Source organism: Petromyzon marinus, chromosome 5, assembly GCF_048934315.1.
Source record: "Petromyzon marinus isolate PM22_M1 ecotype Great Lakes invasive population chromosome 5, UKy_Petmar_22M1.pri1.0, whole genome shotgun sequence".
Taxonomy (NCBI): domain Eukaryota; kingdom Metazoa; phylum Chordata; class Hyperoartia; order Petromyzontiformes; family Petromyzontidae; genus Petromyzon; species Petromyzon marinus.
The window spans coordinates 1276630-1299331 of record NC_133671.1 but is presented as its reverse complement, the minus strand read 5'-3'; the positions used below and the strand labels follow the sequence as shown (position 1 = coordinate 1299331).

General features: G+C 41.4%; 1 protein-coding gene across 1 annotated transcript in view; it reads right to left on the bottom strand.

Moving 5' to 3' along the window:
* The window catches only part of LOC116938929 (uncharacterized), a 38302-nt gene extending 15698 nt beyond the window's left edge, over positions 1–22604 (bottom strand). Inside the window, exons 1-8 of the mRNA XM_076060789.1 lie at positions 22429–22604; positions 20579–20672; positions 7722–7853; positions 6356–6469; positions 5218–5313; positions 2378–2430; positions 1524–1812; positions 477–776 (exon numbers count right to left, since the gene is read on the bottom strand). Of these exons, the coding sequence (XP_075916904.1) occupies positions 477–776; positions 1524–1812; positions 2378–2430; positions 5218–5313; positions 6356–6469; positions 7722–7853; positions 20579–20672; positions 22429–22494 (1144 nt within the window). The 5' untranslated portion in view covers positions 22495–22604. The remainder of the gene's footprint in view (positions 1–476; positions 777–1523; positions 1813–2377; positions 2431–5217; positions 5314–6355; positions 6470–7721; positions 7854–20578; positions 20673–22428) is intronic.
* Between the last annotated feature and the right edge of the window lie 98 nt (positions 22605–22702).

Below are 22702 nucleotides of genomic sequence, written 5' to 3'. Positions count from 1 at the left end.
GGCATAGCAGTACCATTGTTTTAAAATACTTAATAACTCACTGCAGAGAACTGTAGCGACAAGACCACACTCTATGATAGCTGGCGCCAAACTGTGCCACACATTGTCCCGTATGGTCTTGTGGGAACCTCGGTACCAATCACGTTATTTTATTCTGATAACGAACACGGACGTCATCGGAATGGGAAAGGGTTTATATCAAGGGAGGAGCACACGTTGTGTAAATGAGGATGGCATGATCAATCTTGGGGATCGCAAAATAGGATCAGGTCAGGAAAAAACGCACTTTGAATCAAAATGTGGATGGAAAATCCAGAGAACACCGGAGACAAAATAACCGACCACGCGAAAAACATACACACTCCAAATATACAACAGGCATCATTGTTGGCATCGAACCCACGACTTCCTGTATACCAGGCGAGGTGGTTAACATATCGGCACCGTGGTAGTCTCGTACACACTCATGTACTTACCCAGGATGCTCATCCATTTGTTAACTTTTGGGTACCTGAGTATGGTTTTAAGCACATCGAGGAATTCCCGACACCTCTCCTCCCCACAGCTAATAATGTGATCGAGTAGGAAGCCGGTGACTTCTAAAGAATTGCGCTGATTCTTGGCCTCGTCGGAGGCGTCCTTCTGAATGATAAATTTATTCTCCAGCTCCTCAATGAGGTAGTCTGGGTTATCGCTGATCCACCGCTTCAGATGAAGTTTATTTCTGCGGACGAGATGCATATTTCTTCCTTCAACGACCACAATGGATTTACGTTCTGTCAGGACACACACAAATAAAACATTTAAGATTATAATTTGTTTCATATTATACAATATATATTTATGTCCTATATGTGTGAAAACTTGGAGAAGGATTTGATAACGCCTTGGACATATTGTTTTTCGTGATTTGCTTAACTTCCCTATACTTTGAACGCCTTTCATGCCTTTGTATTGTTTGTTATTGTAACTTTCTGACCCCGTGCCCCTACTGGACATCTGATGATGATTGCTTGTGTTACAGTCGAAACGTCGGTAGAATTTTATTGTTTTATATTTTTATTATTTTGTTTCCCTTCTACGTGACTTTATCGAAAGAACCAAGAATATTAATCCCTGCAGTCACGAAAGCTTTAAATCACAAGCTTAAAAGCCCTTCAGATTCCTCCAGCATAAATATTTGGATTCTAAAGTAGTCCATGAAAAACCCACCGCAATAATGTATGTATGTTGAAAATTTCTCACACCCTATGTAGCCAACATTGATAATCGAGGTACGGGGGAAGGAAAACAAACTACGCACCAAGTGCATTTATAAAGAAAATTTGTTTTCTATTTAGTATAGTAGCGTATTGTAGTGTATAGTGTATTGTATAGTGCAGTGTATAGTGTAGTGTATAGTAATGTATAGTGTAGTATGTATGTTGAACTTCTTTCGCACCATACGCAGTAAACAACCGTGCTTATCGGAGGTGAGGACGGAAGGACAATTGCATGTCATGATCCACAATGAAGCTACATACCGAGGGAATCCAGCCAGTCCGCAAGGTCCGGATACTTGTCTCTGGTTGCGTGGAGGGCATCTAAGAGGTTCTGGCAGGCCGTCTCGCCGTGGTTCAGAAATTGTTTGATCAGATTTGCCGCACGGTCAGAGCTGGTGCGAGTGTCCTGGACCTCTCGGTAGACGCTGTGAGAGATGGTACCCTGGCTGTCCAGTTCATCGAGGAGGTGTTGAGGGTTTTTGCCAATGGAGCTCTGCAGCCTTTTTATGTTCTTGTAAATCAGTTTCTGTCTAGACGTCCAGTGTCTCACCTGTGATCATGCGAAAATAACCAATTATACTTGTGCATGATAAAAAATAGACGTATTTGTTTTAAACTTATTTCGCACCATACGTAGCCAACCTGAATTTAAATGTTGTATTGCCACAGTTATAGTGGAGTGTTAATGCCTTTTTGCCAATTTAGCAGGAGCTGCATTTCTTATGTGCCCATGGTCAGAGTAGTGGTCCTGATAAATTCTTAGATCTTTTCATAATGTACTCTCCAAATTTGACACTTTTCAATTAACAATACAGTTCCAGGGCGTGCAATTCAACACAACCTTAAAGTTAACGGTGATTTTGATACACACTTCACTATCTTTAATGCTGACGTAGGGTGTATACATTTACCGGAGATTTTCATTTTTTATTGTAATGTTACTTCGAATTACTATGTAGTCATAAACACAATGAATCGGACTGATTTACCACGGAATTTGTCGTGCATCTTTGGAAAATATTACAGTTAGACGTTGAGTTGTTTTTCCAGATTCATAATTTGTTGAATTTTAAACGGTTTAGGTATAAAAACAGGTTTAAAAAAAGTATACTCACGTTGAAAAGTCTATGAATCAGAGAGACTTCTTCATAATCCCTTCCATTTAAAACTTCCCACGGTTGGGTTTCCATACAAATGAGAGATACAAAGTTGGTGAGCAGTGCGGTAGTGAACGATAAAATAAATAAATAAATCCGTGAAAAAAATTTCGAGCTTTCATGTATCGCTCTATTGGCAATCCACTGCTGGATCAAGGCTGCCCACACTGTTTAGATCATGGGCGGCGCTGGTCGGCGGTGGGGGTTTTGTAAAGGCGGGAAGCGTCGACATGGAGGGGTAGAAGTCCAGAACCGGCATGAGCCGGCCTTATTTTCAGAACTGTAATAAGCCGGCCTTATTAATAAAAAACTACTTATTATTTTACCATGTGTAAGGCCCACTGAGCTACATAGCTCTTTTTCCAGAAGCGACCTCGGCATTGAAAATGATAGCTCAACGAAGTGGATTATCGTCATCACGTGGAAATGTATAGCAGCCAAATACTCTGAACGCATGATGTTGATTTGAAATGTGGAGGCAAAAAACTGGGGGACCCGGAGAAAAATCCACATGACCACGGGGAAAATATGCAAACTCCAAATATACAACAGGCATCAGGGTCGGGATCGAGTCTTCGCCCTCCTGCATACCAGGCGAGGTAGTGTGTGATGAGTGAGACCTTATAATGTATTTGTTTGGCAACCGGAAGCCAATGCAGCTCAGTGAGTACTGGACGTATCTAAAGAACGATATAGATGGACATATTCTTAGCTCCCCCAGTACCCTAGTGTCTACAAACTAAGTTGCCTCTGTGGTAGTAGTTACATTGGAGAAACCAAACGCCATGTCTCGGACCGCATTCGTGAACACAAAGCAGACCTTAAACACGGTAGGACCAACACCTCTACCGTGGCAGATCATTGTTATAATTCAGTAGGCTCACATGACATTGACTTTTCCAAGACAGAGGTTCTTTGTAAGCCATCTGGCTACCATGAGAGATTCGTTCATGAGGCTATCCACATATACAAGCACAGAGAGAATTTCAACCGAGAAGATGGATTCTGGCTTAACAATCATTGGAAAGATTTGATAAACCATTTCAGGCCTGAATTGATTGTTCACGCTTACAGTGGCTTTCAGACAGCATACATTAATTTTTCGTCTCCCCCCTCCTCTTATCAGAACATATATGGACTCGTCCTTCTAAATAAACTGCCAAATCGCTGCGCGTGGTGCTGACGTTTTTTTATAAATAAATAAATACACCGTTTAAAAATAAATACATTTATGCAAACCGACACACCTGATGACGACCGTTTGTGTTATGGTCGAAACGTCGTGAGATTTTTGTTGTTTTATATATATTTTATTATTTTATTGTTTCCCTTCAATGTGACTTTACCGAAAGAGCTAAGCATATGAATTACTGCAGTCACGAAAGCTTTAAATAAAAATGAATGGACATGTTTTTATTTTACCAGGTAAGGCCAACTGAGCTATGTAGCTCTTTTCAGTAGCAACCCGGCCACAAATTATATCAGCTCAACAAAGTGGCTTATCATCACGTGGAGATTTATAAGAGCAGCCAAATACTATGTATGCCTGACGTTGATTCTAAATGAGGGAAAATTTGAGGGCTAGGAGAAATTTTAAGATAAACTTTTACTCAAACCATAAAGATCTTAACCTCATAGGATATATTATTTGGTCAAACCCCATTTCACTGGTATTTGTGAGCTCGTAATTCCTACGGACGCACTATTACGTGTTGTATGTGTGTGTAGAACTTCTTTCACACCATATGTAGCTAACAGTGCTAATTGTAGGTGCGGGGGGAGGACAACAAACTAGCAAACCGCCAATCTTATGAGTTTGAACTTCTATGGCTGCAATCTTCATGAACGGATAATGAGAACCCCTGTGACGATGTACCATAAACACACGTGACATTTTGCATGAGGCAGTATAGGATGCAGTATAGTATGGGATGAGAAATTATCAATGTTTTCCCCTATTCTTTTTTGCGCACATAGAACCAAGACTTGTTTAGGACAAAATCCTGAGTATGTCCCAAAATGGGTAGAGTTATTGGGGTGTGGCAAAGGCACAGCACAGAGACCATCTCTTGGAAGAATAGGGAGCCCATGCCTGGAACCTGCTCCATAAACCTGCGACAACACCACTCGGGTTGGATGAGAACCCAGCTGCTTGGACGTGTCTGCTACTGTTGAGAAGGCATCTTATTATTATGATTATTATCTGTGTAGCTCCTCTGCAAGTGCTTCCAGCATCCTCTTATCTGAAGCGGGTTGCCTCCCTGAAAAGTCCAGAAGACCTCCCCTCTTTGCCAAACGCGGTTTTCTGCTCAAGAAGATTGTGAGTGAGAGTGTCGCGTGTCTCCATACTTTTTATTTCAGAACTCTTAATCACTCTTCCTCTTGCTGTGAACTACCTCGTCTGGTATACAGGAGGTCGTCGGTTCGATCTCGACCCTGACACCTGTTGTATATTTGGAGTTTGCATGTCTCTCTCCCCGTGGTTGCGTAGATTTTTCTCCAGGTCCTCAGGGTTTTAGAATCAACGTGCGTTTAGAGTATTTGACCACAATACATTTCCACGTGATAAGCCACTTCATTGAGCTGTAATTTATGATAGCCAGTTTGCTTCTGAAAAATAGCTGTAGAGCTTAATGGGTTTTAGCTGGAAAAATAAAAAAGTTTCATTTAATTTATTTTAATGCGTGGACCTTAATAATCTTTCATGACCCACGCAGTGGCCAAAATGTTGTTTTGTTTCAATCTGATTCATAATTAAGCCGTGGTATTATCAGCATTATCGGTGTGGTGGTTAATACCTTTGCATCTCCATTTTCGGTAAAAATAACATAATGGCAGAATTAAAGAAATGATGATCAAAATCAATGTCATAATTAGACCAACCACCATCCAACCTGGAAGAAGAAAACAATAATAAGCATTAGTTTCATGATTTAACACTTAATAGCATATCTATTACAGGATCGATTTCTCATCAATGAGCTTAAACCATCACGCAAACTCCAGTCATCCTCGCAGCAGCTGTGGCTTTTGGCTGACCATCGAACAAAGACGCTCACTGCATCGCGTGATTTCAGATGAGCTTCTGCGGCCGTCTGGAATGCACTTCCTTCCGATATTAGGAGGCCACTGAGAGCACTGTTAAATTATATTCATAGCTCTTTCGGTAAAGTCACGTTGAAGGGAAACAATAAAATAATAAAATATATATTTAAAAAAAAATCTCACGACGTTTCGACCATAAAACAAACGGTCGTCATCAGCTGTGTCGGTTTGCATAAATTTATTTATTTTTAAACGGTGTATTTATTTATAAAAAACGTCAGCGCCACGCACAGCGATTTGGCAGTTTATTTAGAAGGACTCGGCCATCTATGTTCTGAAAAGAGGAGGGGGGAGACGAAAAATTAATGTATTCTGTCTGAAAGCCACTGTAAGCGTGAACAATCAGTTAAGACCTGAAATGGTTTATCAAATCTTTCCAATGATTGCTAAGCCAGAATCCATCTTCTCGGTTGAAATTGTCTCTGTGCTTGTATATGTGGATAGCCTCATGAACGAATCTCTCATGGTAGCCAGATGGCTTACAAAGAACCTTTGTCTTGGAAAAGTCAATGTCATGTGAGCCTACTGAATTATAACAATGATCTGCCACGGTAGAGGTGTTGGTCCTACCGTGTTTAAGGTCTGCTTTGTGTTCACGAATGCGGTCCGAGACATGGCGTTTGGTTTCTCCAATGTAACTACTACCACAGAGGCAACTTAGTTTGTATATATATACTATATTATATAATATATGCCCAATATACACATTATCAACGTATTCTGTGTTATTTTTTTATTATGAAAATGCCATAATAAAGGAACATATGTTGAACTGAGCTGAATAATCTCAGCGAATACACAAAGCAAATTCTTCATCGCAGATAGCATTACCTGGTCCTGGGATTGTCTTTTCACACTTCTCTGAGTATGTCGATCTGCAGTAGCCTTCCTTACACTGGCAAACAGTATTATGTGTGCTTTTACAAGGAAGCACCTCCTCTTCACCTGTTGCAGATTACAAAAAAATAGTAAAAATCACCACTTATTTTCCCCTGCTTCTCCAAATATAAACCTCCGATTAGCACGTGTGGCTCTTCATGGTGCGCAGGACGTTCTGATACCACCTTGCCCCAGCCTACATCATTGACATGCTTCACCCATGTCCCCTTAAGGTCCCCAAAGTCTGGGGATGCAGACCTTCTCTGTATTCCCAGGTCGAGGTTTTGGTCTATGAGTGACCAATAATTTATTTCCTTGTAGTCCCTAGGCTATGGAACGCTCTTCCACGAGAAATCCGGTATCTCTGAGCTTGTGGACATTTTTTAAATGCGCCTTAAAACCTACATATATGCTTCCACTTATTAAATGTTTAGTTAATTTAGTAAATTATTTTTTAAATGTATTCATGAAATTATTTTGAAGTGTCTGCTCCTGCTGTCCTATACAGCGCTTTGAGATCCTAGATGAAAAGCATTCAATAAATGTACGTATTATGATAATCTTCCCATAGGCATCTGTCCTGTTGCATAGATCGTTTAAACCCGCAAGAATGACTCTTGGAGTGTGAGAGAGCTGTGAGATCACCATAACATTGACTCATCACTAAACTAAACTAAAACCAAACTAAATTATAATTTGTATTTCATCAAGTAAGGCCCACTGAGCTATGTACGGTGTCTCTTTTTCAGAAGTGACCTGGCCACAAATGATAGTTCAACGAAGTGGATTATCACGTGGACATTTTTAAGGGTGCCACGGTTGTGAGATATTATCTACCTCAAATCCATGACATCCTGCCTCTCTCCCCGTGGTCACGTGGATTTTTCTCCGGGTTCTCCACACTTTGAAAAAAAATCACACGTTTACATAATTTGGCTGCTATAAATTTCCACGTGATAAGCCACTTCGTTGAGCTATCATTTGTGGCCAGGTCGCTTGTAAAAAAGAGCTGTATAACTCACTGGGCCTCATCAGGTAAAATAAAAATTGTTGAGTTGGATAGTTTAGTTTATAGCAGCCAAATACTCTAAATGCATGTTTCTAAATATGAAGGGGAAAACTGAAGGACCCAGTGAAAAATCCACGTGACCACCACAGAGAGAATATGCACACTTCACATATACAGGAGGCATCGTCACGGTCGGGATCGAACCCTTGACTTCCTATATACTAGGCAAAATATTTAACATATCCTAGCCACCGTGGCGCCCAGCGAAGGCTCACCGAACAAATGAACTGGCACACCTGTTGCACTCACCAACACTGCAGGAGCTGCACTCGTTGCAGTTTGCTAAGTGGTTTTGTTCTTCCGTGTACGTTTCACCCTCCACGCAGGAACCGCAAACTGAATCTTCACCACTGGATTTGCACTCACTTAAGACAAACGTCCCTGAGAAAAAAACATAATTTAGTGTTTTGGGAGGTGAAGAGAGACATTTTTGTTACAATTATTAACAACACATAGTGCCTTAATAAAACTGCACGTACAAATGTAACAATCAATACATGTTCTTGGTTCTTTACCCAAAGAACCAATAATATGAATCCCTGCAGTCACGAAAGCTTTAAATAAAAAATCAATACATGGTTAAGAATTAAATAATATTTTAGGTTTCATTTTTAAAATATCTGTTTTCACTTGCATACACGTCTGTGTAGGTTACGTGCCTTTTACTAAACTATTTAGCTATTTTTATTTCACCAGCTAAGGCCCACTGAGCTACGTATGTAGCTCTTTTTCAGAAGCGACCTGGCCACACGCGATGCTAGCTCACCAAAGTGGCTTATCGTGTCGAAATGTATTGCATCCAAATATTCTAAACGTATACCATAAACTAAATCGTAACAAAATATTATATTGTGTTATTTTATTTTATCAAAATATTATAATGTGGGCCAAATAATGCACTCAGTTAATGTCATTTACATTTTAGGATTAACACATTTCTAAGCAATACAAAAACGGGGTACTTGACCAAGTGAAACAATACTTTAATGGATGTTTAATGGACAACTTGTTACCAGGTTACAAGACTCGCCGAAAATTAATTTCTCATTTCACTAACTCACTTTTTTAGAAGTGCTTGTTGTTGTGTTTATTTTGAGCGTGGTTGGTTACGTACGGTGCGAAAGAAGTTCAACATACATAAAAATGATGGCAAGGTTTCATGTCATACACTTCAATTGCGCGTTGGTTGCTATGTACTTCCGTGTGCTGTACATTGTTGCAGGACGGGAGAACAAAAGAAAAATGATCCGTACTTAGGGGAAAATCTAAGTTTATAAGCAAAGTAGCTGTAATCCTGGGCATTATAGCATTCGAACCGGGTAATTGTTGATCATAACTTTCTGGTGGATGACAGAGCCCGCTGAGCTGCACTAAAATGGATCACAGCGCTTGGTGTATCAGCCACCACTTGCATACACCCCTGTACATGTTAGAGCAGTGGTTCTCAATCTGTTTTGGCTACTGCTGTACCCCCTTGTTGAATTTTGTTTCAACCGAGCACCCCCTTGCCTGACCCAACTTTGGTTCTGAGAAAGAAATCTACTAATAATGAACGTCGATATTTTAAAAGAATTGCCAATTGTTTGAGGTATATACCCTAACTAGCTGCTAGTAACTGCAAGCGAATAAAAAAATCACCGGACGCTCTCGGTGCGTGACGTAATTTGTTCACGCTCGCTGGTTACTATTGCAAACCACATTGTTTACGATCAAGGAATTTATTTTATTCATCGTTCCAGGTTACCATATGGATTTAAATGTTATCTTATTTATTTTATATTGACAGATTCATAGATTATTATTCACCAATGACTCTCATGTATGATATAATTTCACACATTCATAAATCACCTCACGTGCCCCCAGGGGTCCGCCGTACCCCCGGCTGAGAACCGTTGCGTTAGGGTGCCTAAGGCAGCAATCAAAATCATAATATTTTATTTATTACTGGATAAATCTGATGAGCTATGAAGCTTTTTTTATAGATGTCCAAGGCAGCCGCAAAGGTGACCGGAGTTTGCGTGATGGTGTATGCTCCTGGACAAGATCAGCAAGGTATTGTGGCTAATTAGTGGCAAGCCTTTTATGTGTAATGTATTCGATCGGCGACCTAAAGCCAATGCAACTCGGCGTGCACTGGACGGACACGGTCGGATTTTGCAGCACTTGTCTCGACACGTGCCAAAGAGGTTTGTACACGCTGCAGCTTGTTAATGTTTTTTGCCAGACGTCCCGTAGAGTCGTGAGTTGCTAACATCGAGCCGTGTCGATATACTAGGCTACACACCACCGTGTTGGCTATGACATGACGCCGATTGCACAATCCGAATATATTTGGAGAGGACAAACAAGCAATGTATTTGTTTTCTTCCTACAGAATGTGTGAGTGACACGACTGAGTGTAGCTAAGCCAGGCTATTGTGATGTTATCATTCCCTCTCCCCTGCAATGTGGACATTTGACAGCTTCATAGTTGGGTAATTTTGACATTCCACTGTGCTCTCACAATCAATGCGCTATTCAATATCAAAGCATACACATGCAGGAAAAAAATACCAGTGAACTACCAACCGTGCTAATCGCACCTCCAATTTGTATGGTTGGCTCCAAAGGTCCCTTGCGTTCAACCAATGCTGTTGAATTTTTGCACTACCAGAAGGCTATGTGGCTGATGATGGGATGCTGATTATTTTGCTGCTATAAATTTCCACATGATGACAAGTCACTTTGTTGAGCTTTATTTTGTGGCCAGGTTGCTTCTGAAAAATAAATAATAGCTCAGTGAAGTTGAGTATGTATTTTCTTACAGTGATTTGCTTACCTTTCCTATAATTTGAACTCCTATCATTTGCGTGTTGTTTGCTGTTGTAACTCTGTGACCCCGTGCCCCTACTGGACATCTGTGAAAAATAGCTTCATAGCTCATCGGATTTCTCCATAATGAATCAGGATTCTGATTCTGAAATATTGTTTTACGTAAATACATATAGTTTGCGTATTTATGAAGTTGCATATAGTCTCCATAAAATTGCTAATGATGATGTTGTGTTATACTGTACGTTGAATCGCATCGCAAGGCAATGGTTGGCCAAGATCACACTTTATCTCCCCAGTGCTGATGCTTACAACGCCACACCAGGAAGTTATTTAAGGTATTTGTTCTCTAAGATTTGAGCAATGGCGTTTATGCCCAAGTAAGGTTAGGAATTACTTCATCAAAGACAACGATTGCCAACAGCGTACGAGGACTTGTGGGGGCAAGTGCTGTGAGATGATGTAAAGCTGGCGTGGTTTGTAGGTGTGGTATGTTTTGCCGCAGGTAAAACCCACTGGACAATGTATGGTTTATCGATGGGGAACTGGTTATACAAGAGAAACCTTATATATTATTATTTTATTGTTTCCCTTCAACGTGACTTTACCGAAAGAGCTAAGAATAAGAGAAACCTGGTTATGTATGTATGTATGTTGCATTGAACTTCTTTCGCACCTTACGTAGCCAACCGAAGGACAACAAACTAAACACAAAAAAGCAGCTCTAAAGAAATTAATTTCAATCTAGGTTATTTAAAAGTGCATAGCTCCTAATATCGGAAAGAAGAGTGTTCCAGATGGCTGCAGAAGCGCATCTGAAAGCGCTCGATGCAGTGACCGACTTTGTTCGAGTGCCAGCCAAAAGCCACTGCTGCTGTGAGGATGACCGGAGATCACGTGATGATGATTTATGCTCCTTGACGAGATGAGCGAGGTATTCTGGTTCATTTGTGGCAAACACTCTGTGTTTAAATAATTTTTGTTACAACTATAAATACCAACAACAGCAAGGAACATACGGCCGTGTGCGTGGTCAAGTTTCCAATGGCAAGGTCGTGCGTTCAGGGTGCAATTTAGCACCAAGGTATGAAGTTCGTCACAAAAGCACCTTTGTCTACCCACACTGCCACTATTAGGAATGTCAATTTGAGTAGAGATTTATAAAACAAATATACTGAGAATAGGTTTTCCCCTTTTTTTCTGGCAACAAAACACGTGTTAAGATGTTAAAACACCAAACTGAAACCTTTAACAAGGAATCATGTCTACATTGACCACAATACTTGTGGTTAGAATGCAAACAAAAAAAATACTCTGAAAATATATGCATTTTCTTAGCTCTTTCGGTAAAGTCACGTTGAAGGGAAACAATAAAATAATAAAATATATATGAAACAATAAAAATTATCACGACGTTTCGACCATAACACAAACGGTCGTCATCAGGTGTGTCGGTTTGCATACATTTTTTTTTTTAATGGTGTATTTATTTATAAAAAACGTCAGTGCCACGCGCAGCGATTTGGTAGTTTATTTAGAAGGACTAGTCCATCTATGTTCTGGAAAGAGGAGGGGGGAGACGAAAAATTAATGTATGCTATCTGAAAGCCACTGTAAGCGTGAACAATCAATTAAGACCTGAAATAATTAATCAAATCTTTCCAAAGATTGCTAAGCCAGAATCCATCTTCTCGGTTGAAATTGTCTCTGTGCTTGTATATGTGGATAGCCTCATGAACGAATCTCTCATGGTAGCCAGATGGCTTACAAAGAACCTCTGTCTTGGAAAAGTCAATGTCATGTGAGCCTACTGAATTATAACAATGATCTGCCACGGCCGAGGTGTTGGTACTACCGTGTTTAAGGTCTGCTTTGTGTTCACGAATGTGGTCCGAGACATGGAGTTTGGTTTCTCCAATGTAACTACTACCACAGAGACAACTTAGTTTGTAGACACCAGGGTAATGTATGTCCGGAATCACATATTTTACAGACGGAACCAGATCACGTATTTTATGTAATGTGTTGAAACGGACCTGGATCTTGTGTTTATTCAAGATTTTGGAATATCTTTTTTGTGATCCCCGCAATGTAGGGTAAAGTGATGGCTTTGAAAGGCTCCTCAAGAGGGTCCTTCTTCATGGTTTGAGTAATAGCTTTGCGGATTGTATAGTCGGAGTAACCATTAGCCTTAAGAGCCCAGTGTACGTGCTTGAGTTCACTGTCTATGTGTTCCTGGTCGGATATGAATTGGGCTCTATGATACAGAGTCTTGATGAGATAATTATTCTGTGATGGATGGTGGTGGGAATCCGGTTTCAGATAAGCATCCGTATGGGTAGTTTTCCTGTAGACAGAGTGGCTCATTGAACCATCAGGTCTCTTTTTTATTAGGACATCCAAAAAGGTAGCTTGCCATCTTTTTCGACTTCCATGGTAAATCTCATGGCTGGGTGTATGGAATTGATGTGGTCGAAGAATTGGTCTAGAGCAGGCCGGCCATGTGGCCAGATGACCAAAATGTCATCCACGTACCTCTTCCATAAGGTTGGGCGCAGAGTGGCAGTCTGGATGGCGTCAGTCTCAAATTTCTCCATGAAAATGTTAGCTATAACCGGAGATAGGGGGGAGCCCATTGGGGTGCCTTCAGTTTGTTTGTAGAAAGTGCCATTCCAAGTGAAGTATGTATTGGTTAAACAGTGTCTCACCAGGGGCGGTACCTCAGTGTTTAGTCCTTGATGAACCAAGTCTTCAATGATTGCGATGGTGTCAGGTACAGGGACCTTGGTGAATAAGGAAACTACATCAAAACTGACAAGCAGGTCGTCTGGGGACAGTGAAAAACCCTTGATTGTCGATACCAGGTGAGTAGAATTTTGTACCGCAGAGGTGGTTTTTCCAGTGAAAGGACGCAGGATTTCAGGCAAAAAAACGAGCCAGTATGTAGTTAGGGGAGTTGATAGTAGAGACGATAGGACGAAGGGGTGTATCTACTTTATCTATTTTTGGTAAGACGTATAATTTTGGTGGCCTGGCAGCAGAAGGTTTCAACGAAAACTGTTTAGATTGATCAATTAATGCGGTTGAATCAGAAATTATTTTGTTGGTTTGTGTGACGAGGCTGTTGGTGGGATCTCTTTTTATTTTTGTATAACTACCATCGTCGAGTAATTCTTTAATTTTGTTGTTGCATTCTATTTTATCCATGATTACAGTAGCATTGCCCTTGTCAGCTGAGAGGACTACAATATCATCCCTCTTTTTTAATTTATATAATTCAAAACGCTCATCTTTGCTGAGGTTGCGAGCTGGCATCTTAGCGTTTTTGAGGGTTGCAGCGATTTCAGATCTTGCTACATCTGCAGCGATGTGACCCCGGCCCCTGAGAGCAACGTCTACTTGGGCAATTATATAATTAACTGGTATGTGTTTAGGTGTTACTGCAAAGTTTAGACCTTTAGTTAAAACGGATTTCAGACCATCGGAAATAGAACTGTTACTGCGATTTAATTACGACTTTGTTAACATCTAACTTTTTGGTGTGTGGGTCCGGTCTTTTGTTGAAGAGGAGGTTAAATTTGGAAATCAGGTTGTCCTTACATTTGGTCGACATAGTAGCAGCTGAAGAGGCAGTCATATTGTCTACGTGTTCCCAATCTGATGTGGACATTGTTGCCGTCAATGATAAGTGTGATTTGTAGAGTGTCTTGTCTAACTGATCTAGTTCGGTGCGTATAAGTCTGATTTTTTCTGAGATAAGAGCTAAGCTAGTTTTGAAAATAATCCGTTTCGCATTAGAAGAAGTTACTGCAGCAGAGGTCAGTGTAAATATGAATTACTGCAGTCACGAAAGCTTTAAATCAAAATTTAACCGCCTCTACGGGGAGGGTTTCCACATAACTTTAAGATCCTTCAACAAACTCCGGGATAAGAAGGCTCAGCTGATCGAGTCTCTCACCTTTCTGAAGAGATGCCGCATCTCTGGGGTAATACCAATCGCATTTACACTGACCTCTGCGGCTGTAACTTCTTCTAATGCGAAACGAATTCTTTGCAAAACTAGCTTAGCTCTTATCTCAGAAAAAATCAGACTTATATGCACCGAACTAGATCATTTAGACAAGACACTCTACAAATCACACTTATCATTGACGGCAACAATGTCCACATCGGATTGGGAACACGTAGACAATATAACTGCCACTTCAGCTGCTACTATGTCGACCAAATGTAAGGACAACCTGATTTCAAAATTTAACCTCCTCTTCAACAAAAGACCGGACCCACACACCAAAAAGTTAGACGTTAACAAAGTCGTAATTAATCGCAGTAACAGTTCTATTTCCGATGGTCTGATATCCGTTTTAGCTAAAGGTCTAAACTTTGCAGTCACACCTAAACACATACCAGTTAATAATATAATTGCCTAAGTAGACGTTGCTCTCAGGGGCCTGGGTCACATCGATGCAGACGTAGCAAGATCTGAAATTGCTGCAACCCTCAAAAACGCTAAGATGCCAACTAGCAACCTCAGCAAAGATGAGCGTTTTGAATTAAATAAATTAAAAAAGAGGGATGATATTGTAGTCCTCTCAGCTGACAAGGGCAATGCTACTGTCATCATGGATAATATAGAATACAACAACAAAATTAAAGAATTACTCGACGATGGTAGTTATACAACAATAAAAAGAGATCCCACCAACAGCCTCGTCACACAAACCAACAAAATAATTTCTGATTCAACCGCATTAATTGATCAATCTAAACAGTTTTCGTTGAAACCTTCTGCTGCCAGGCCACCAAGATTATACGGCTTACCAAAATACATAAAATAGATAAACCACTTCGTACTATCGTCTCTACTATCAACTCCCCCACCTAAAAAATGGCTCGTTTTTTTGTCTGAAATCCTGCGTCCTTTCACTGGAAAAACCTCCTCTGTGGTACAAAATTCTACTCACCTGGTATCGACAATCAAGGGTTTTTCCCTGTCCCCAGACGACCTGCTTGTCAGTTTTGATGTAGTTTCCTTATTCACCAAGGTTCCTGTACCTGACACCATCGCAATCATTGAAGACTTGGTTCATCAAGGACTAAACACTGAGGTACCGCCCCTGGTGAGACACCGTTTAACCAATACATATTTCACTTGGAATGGAACTTTCTACGAACAAACTAAGGGCACCCCAATGGGCTCCCCCTTATTTCCGGTTATAGCTAACATTTTCATGGAGAAATTTGAGACTGACGCCATCCACACTGCCACTCTGCGCCCAACCTTATGGAAGAGGTACGTGGATGACACTTTTGTAATCTGGCCACATGACCGGCCTGCTCTAGACCAATTCTTCGACCACATCAATTCCATACACCCAGCCATCAGATTTGCAATGGAAATCGAAAAAGATGGCCAGCTACCTTTTTTGGATGTCCTAATAAAATAGAGACCTGATGGTTCAATGAGCCACTCTGTCTACAGGAAAGCTACCCATACGGATGCTTATCTGAAACCGGATTCCCACCACCATCCATCACAGAAGAATTCTCTCATCAAGACTCTGTATCATAGAGCCCAATGCATATCCGACCAGGAACACATAGGCAGTGAACTCAAGCACGTACACCAAGCTCTTAAGGTTAATGGTTACTCCGACTATACAATCCGCAAAGCTATTACTCAAACCATGAAGAAGGACCCTCTTGAAGAGCCTTTCAAAACCATCACTTTACCCTACATTGCGGGGATCACAAAAAAGATCTCCAAAATCTTGAATAAACACAAGATCCAGGTCCATTTCAACACATTACATAAAATCCGTGATCTGGTTCCGTCTGTAAAATATGTGATTCCGGACATACATTACCCTGGTGTCTGCAAACTAAGTTGTCTCTGTGGTAGTAGTTACATTGGAGAAACCAAACTCCATGTCTCGGACCGCATTCGTGAACACAAAGCAGACCTTAAACACGGTAGGACCAACACCTCTGCCGTGGCAGATCATTGTTATAATTCAGTAGGCTCACATGACATTGACTTTTCCAAGACAGAGGTTCTTTGTAAGCCATCTGGCTACCATGAGAGATTCGTTCATGAGGCTATCCACATATACAAGCACAGAGACAATTTCAACCGAGAAGATGGATTCTGGCTTAGCAATCATTGGAAAGATTTGATTAACCATTTCAGGTCTGAATTAATTGTTCATGCTTACAGTGGCTTTCAGACAGCATACATTCATTTTTCGTCTCCCCCCTCCTCTTTTCAGAACATAGATGGACTAGTCCTTCTAAATAAACTGCCAAATTTCTGCGCGTGGCACTGACGTTTTTTAAATAAATAAATACACCGTTTGAAAATAAATAAATTAATGTGGACTGACACACCTGATGACGACCGTTTGTGTTATGGTCGAAACGTCATGATAATTTTTATTGTTTCATATATATTTTATTATTTTATTGTTTCCCTTCAACGTGACTTTACCGAAAGAGCTAAGAATATGAATTACTGCAGTCACGAAAGCTTTAAATCAAAATTTAATATATACATTGTCTTTGAAACTGATTGGTCCACACCAGAGACGGCTTTCTTTCGAGCCTAGTCTCAAACGGTGTTAGACCAGAGGATGCCAAAAGGCCTTCAGCCCAAAGACAATGCACTATCAGAGTAATGAGAGCTCGGGGTGAGCATCTACATCAGAGGTCCCATGAAATAGCTAAATCGGTTAGTAAAAGGCACGTCATCTACAAATACGCGCATGCAAGTGAAAACAGATGTTTTGAAATTAAACCTAAAATATTATTTCATTCTTAACTATGTATTGATTGTTACATTTTTACGTGCAGTTTTGTTGAGGGCCTATGTGTTGTCTTGGTGTGGTCTGGGTTGGTCTTGCTCTTGTTTTGTTGCATTACCAAAGTTTCAGCAATGATGCACTTCTGCAATTTCAACTAATATATACTTTATTTTACGTATGTATTCTTTAGTGATTTGCTTACCTGTCCTATACGTTGCACTCCTATCGTTAGTTTGTTTGTATTGTTTGTTGTGGTCACGTTCTGACCCCGTGCCCCTTCTGTGAAAAAGGGCTTCATAGCGCATGTTGCCCATTGAGCGCAGGTTTCTCCAAGGCACACACAGGTGGCTGGATTCTTTTGAGTGGCATCGCCACAAAGGTTCATAAGGTTTCAGCAGATGAATGAGGTATAAGAGAGCCAACCCCTTTCGTATGTATGTATGCATGTCGAACTTATTTTGCACGGTACGTAGCCAACCATGCTGAGGGTTAAACACGAAAATTTTTAAATTTATCCTAAACTTAAATACACGTAACCAAGGCAAAGAATGGAGAATATAAGTAAAATGAGTTAATCATTAAGCTCACGATACATGGATGAGAATATATTTGATACAATATATAAGCTGTATATAAACTGTGTATACATATACATCCCACCCCCATCTTCTTTGGTTCTTTCGGTAAAGTCACGTAGAATGAGAATAAAATAATAAATTAATAGCTCTGTCGTCCCGACAGGTCTGTTCCTTTCACCTGAAGAAGGCCACTTGTGTTGTGGCCGAAACGTCGTGAGAATTTAACCGTGTTATTTAGTTATTATTTTATTCTCATTCTACGTGACTTTACCGACAGAACCAAAGAAGATGAATCCTTGCAGTCACGAAAGCTTTAAATCGAAATCCCACCCCCAGTTTGTTGGTTGGTTTATGCAAATCCACGTGTTTATATATATATAATTTGGTATCGTCTTGAAAGCACAGTCGTATTTGGGTGTGTACAAACAACAACAAAATAGTCCACTACCTTGCGTTGCTAAGTTATGAGTGAACCCCCCCCCCCCCCCAAAAAAAAAAAACAACGTACTAAATTTTGATTTAAAGCTTTCGTGACTGCAAGGATTCATATTCTTGGTTCTATCGGTAAAGTCACGTAGAAGGGAAACAATAAAATAATAAAAATAATAAAAATCTCACGACGTGTCAACTGCAACACAAGCAATCATCATCAGGTGTGAAAACCACAGCAAGAAAATAAAAAAAATTGATTGCTTGTGTTGCAGTCGAAACGTCGTGAGAATTTTATTGTTTATATTTTTTATTTTATTGTTTCCCTTCTACGTGACTTTACCGAAAGAACCAAGAATAACCAATGCACTGTGGACTACAAAAATAACGTTTCTGTGATGACCACGAGGGCACATCGTCAGCCTAGCAACGGCGTCCATAGAAACGGCTGGGCCAGGAGGTCATTAAGAGAGCGTCAGGGAGACTGGTGCGTTGGTTCTGGAGGGAATGAGTGATTGAATGAAGCAATAATGATAATTAATAACCAACAATGCAAAAACGCGATAGGAGGGCAAACTATAGGCAAGGTAAGTAAATCTCGAAAAAATAAATGGACTTAAACTAAATTATTTTTTATTTTACCAGGTAAGGCCCACTGAGCTATTAGTATTTTTTTCATAAGGAGCCTGACCACAAATGATAGTTCAACAAAGTGGCTTACCACGCCGAGATGTTAACTACCTCGCCTGGTGTGCAGGAGGTCGTGGGTTCGATCGCAACCCTGACGCCTGCTGAATATTTGGAGTTTGTTCTCACTGTGGTCGTGTGGATTTTTCTTCGGGTCCTTCGGTTTTTCCCTCCACATTTAGAATCAACATAAAGCATTTATACTCTTTTCGTGCTAAAAATATCCACATGATGATAAGCCACTTCGTTGAGTTTATCATTTGTGATAGCCAGGTTCCTTCTGAAAAAGAGCTGCATAGCCTCATTGGGCCTTACCCGGTAAATATAAAAGTACAAATTGTTTCGTTGTTAGTTTTAGTCTCGAGGAGCGTTTCCCAAACTTGTAGAGCCCACGGATCACTTAGCCGATGTAAACATTTCTGCAGGCCAACCAGTCGCCCGCCCACTCCTGGTGACAAACCGCATTCACTTCTCTAAATCCGAATAATAATACTACATGATTCATGTTATCGGAATGTAAACACTTCTTTTTTACGCAGTTATAATTTTTTTACGGGGTCATTTACATCTTGGGGTTAGGGTATTTTAATCAGGGAAGTTTACCTGACTCTATTATTTTGTAATTAAATATCACAAGTCAAATATGAATGCATGTCTGAGCAAAAGGAATGAACATTGTAATTTTGTTCTGATCAACCTAATGATCGTCTGTGGAAAATATCTTTATAGCTCAGAATTCCTCTTGTATGAATAAAATATTCTGGTTTTGATTCTGAACCTGCGGTTGGCATCACAGCCACGGCAGACCTCCGGGAGGAGGTTTTTGGACCACACTCTGAGAGCCATTGCCCTAAAGGGTTAGCTTTGTTAAGGAAGTAGACACCAGGGAGGTAGAATTTATTGACTTACAAAGACAGGTTCAAAATATAAAACGTTGGTAATCATCATTTTAACACGTAGGCTTTGGCGACCAATATTATTAATAAAAAATAATTTGGGTTAGATCACGTAATTATAAATGTGTCCTTACCCCACCACCACGACCCGACACAGCCAATTAGTGAGGCTAATTCTGGCAAATTGCCAGATGAAGCTGGTTGTGATCACCAGCGAAACGTCATACTCAAATTGTAAATGGGTTTACTTTCCAACACACAACCGGTATGCTGAAGTAGTAACTAAGTGGCATGTTTTGTTTACGTGACAAACCTTACTAATTGGCTGTGTCAGGTGGTGGGTTAATGAAGGCATTTTTAAGTACGCAATCTAACAAAAAACTTTATTTTGAGTAATAATCATTGTTCATCGCAGTGTCTATAATACTGGTGGCAATTTCCAAACATGGTCCACTGTGTGTACCCGAATCATTTGCTCAATTAAATACTTTTGGGAAAAAAAACATTAACACGTTTTATGAAAAACTACGAAAAAAATAAACTCAACTATTTTTATTTCACCAGGTAAGGCCCACTGAGCTATGTAGCTCAGGTTCAAAAGCTGCCTGGACACAAATAATAGCTCAACGAAGTGGCTTATCATGTGGACATTTACAGCAGCCACAAAAACGCATGCTTCTAGATGTAGAAGGAAAAAAATCGCAGAAGTCAGATAAAAATCCACGCGATCACGAGGAAAACACGCCAACTCCAAATATGCAGGCGTCAGGGTCGGGATCGAAGCCATGACCTCCTGCATACCAGGCGAGGTAGTTAACATCTTTCCACCATGCCGCCCCAAATATACTTGCCCAAGCAGGTAAACCGTCATTTACATTGTGGGCTTGCACCGACATATTTACCTTCCATACACATATTGCAGCACACACCAGTCTTGCTGCTATATTTCCCTGGGGGGCAAAACTTGTCATCTAGGGATGGAGCTTGCACAAGAACCTTCACAGGGAAAGACAAAACAAAGTGTTACTATGCAGCCAATGAAACCACAATATTACTTTCAATGATTCAAAGTGAGGTTTCCGCTAACAAATCGGAGCTGGTCATGAACCAATTACACACATGTTGCAAGGCATCATCAATGTTTGTTTGAATGTTGAACTTCTTTCGCACCATATGTAGCCAACCATGCTAATCGGAGGTGCGGGTGAAGGACAACAAACTAAACACAACAACATGGACTCCGAAAGCACGAAGAACACACACAGGGACAACAACAACCGCCATTCGCCACTAAGTGGTGGTGACGTCACCACAACGCTTGTGCCAGGCTATGTGCACATTGAGGCCACGTGAAGTGTCGAACGCCCGCTGGCAGGAGGTCATGGGGCAGACCCAGGTGCCACGGGTCGACTGAGACAACTGGCTGATGCACCATCTGTGCCCCTTACTGTGCCAATTTGCTGTGCTTTAGCTACCCGGCGTTCCAATCGTTGTTGTGAGCGTCGCTCCTCCGCCCTCTGTTGTTGTTGGAGGGCGACTGCCTCCAACTGCCCAGTAGCGTCCTTCACGAGCCAACTCCACAGAGGCCGATCTTGACACCGTTGGTACCAGTCATTGGCAAGTCTACTCAGCTCCACATCCTCTGTACCACATCACTCCATCTCTTCTCTAGCCCGTGCCGCGCCAGTTTAGCCCCCTCGATCCGGCAGAACAAAAGCTGTGGCTGGGCATGCGGGCTACATGACCCAGCCAACGCAGCCTTGCCTGCCGGAGGAGCTCCCCGATGGGACTTTGTCCAAATCTTTCAAGGATTTGTGAGCTCCTCACACAATCCAGCCTGGTTAAACCCAGGATGGATCGTAGGCAGGCCAGCCTAAATGTTTCTAACCGGCGAACATTTTCCATTAGGTGGGTCCACGTTTTGCAAGCATAGACAAGGGAGGGAATGACCATGGCCGAGAAGACCTGAAGCTTCGTGCGGAGTGATAGACCAGGTAGCTGCCACACAGCGTTACGCAACCGATGAAAAGATAATGCCGCTCGATTGATTCGGAGTGAGACCTCTGCTGTTAAACTGGAGCCGGTCATGAACACACTGCCAAGGTATGGGAAACTCTCCACTCTCTCCACAACTGTCCTATCACCATTTGGGAGTTGTGGTGGTGGAGTGTCCGATGTTACAAAATACCCAGGCAGGTGCTTTGTTTTGGTGGGGCTGATGGTAAGGCCCCACCTATTGGTGGCGAGCTCTAGGTTTAGCAGCAGCACCTCCAACTCCTCCTCTGAGTGAGCAGCAATTACCAGATCATCGGCATACATAACATAGTTCAGCAATAGGGAGCCATCCCTTGACCGCACCCGGGCATCAATCAGCCTAACATTGTATCTGTACCAAATGGAAATTCATCCGGTATAGCTATTGAAGGCTTCCTAAACTACGTGGTCAAAATAGATGTTAAAAATGTGGGAACCAGAGGACATCCCTGTCGTACCCCAAGGTGTACAGGGAATGGCTCCGACTCCCGGCCACGTAGTTTTACCCGGGCCCACTCACCATCATGAAGGTCCTTAATGATCGTGAGCAGTGGGTCAGGGACTCCGAAAGCACGAAGATAAATCCATAGCCCAGGCCTACTGATGGTATCATAGGCCTTGACACACACACACACACACTGGGAAACACGCACACTGGGACACACACAAGCACACACACACTGGAACAAAAACGCGTGTACTGGGACACTCGGCTCACCTCTGAGAAGTAGAACGTGACCAAAAAGAAGACGAGCGTGCGGAAGAATTTCACTGTGAGCTCCATCGCTCGCTGCCGCCGGAGTCTCGACAACGAAACTCTGACGAAACTCTAGAGCTGCGTGCGATCTCAATGGTGCTGGCTCTGTGAGTGTCTCTCTGACTCGACTATGTTGGACCAACCCCCTTCAGAGACTCACACCCTGATACATGGCCCTAAGCTAGCATCTCAGCAGTGACAGATCCAGTGAATGCAAATAAAAAATGTTAGACTT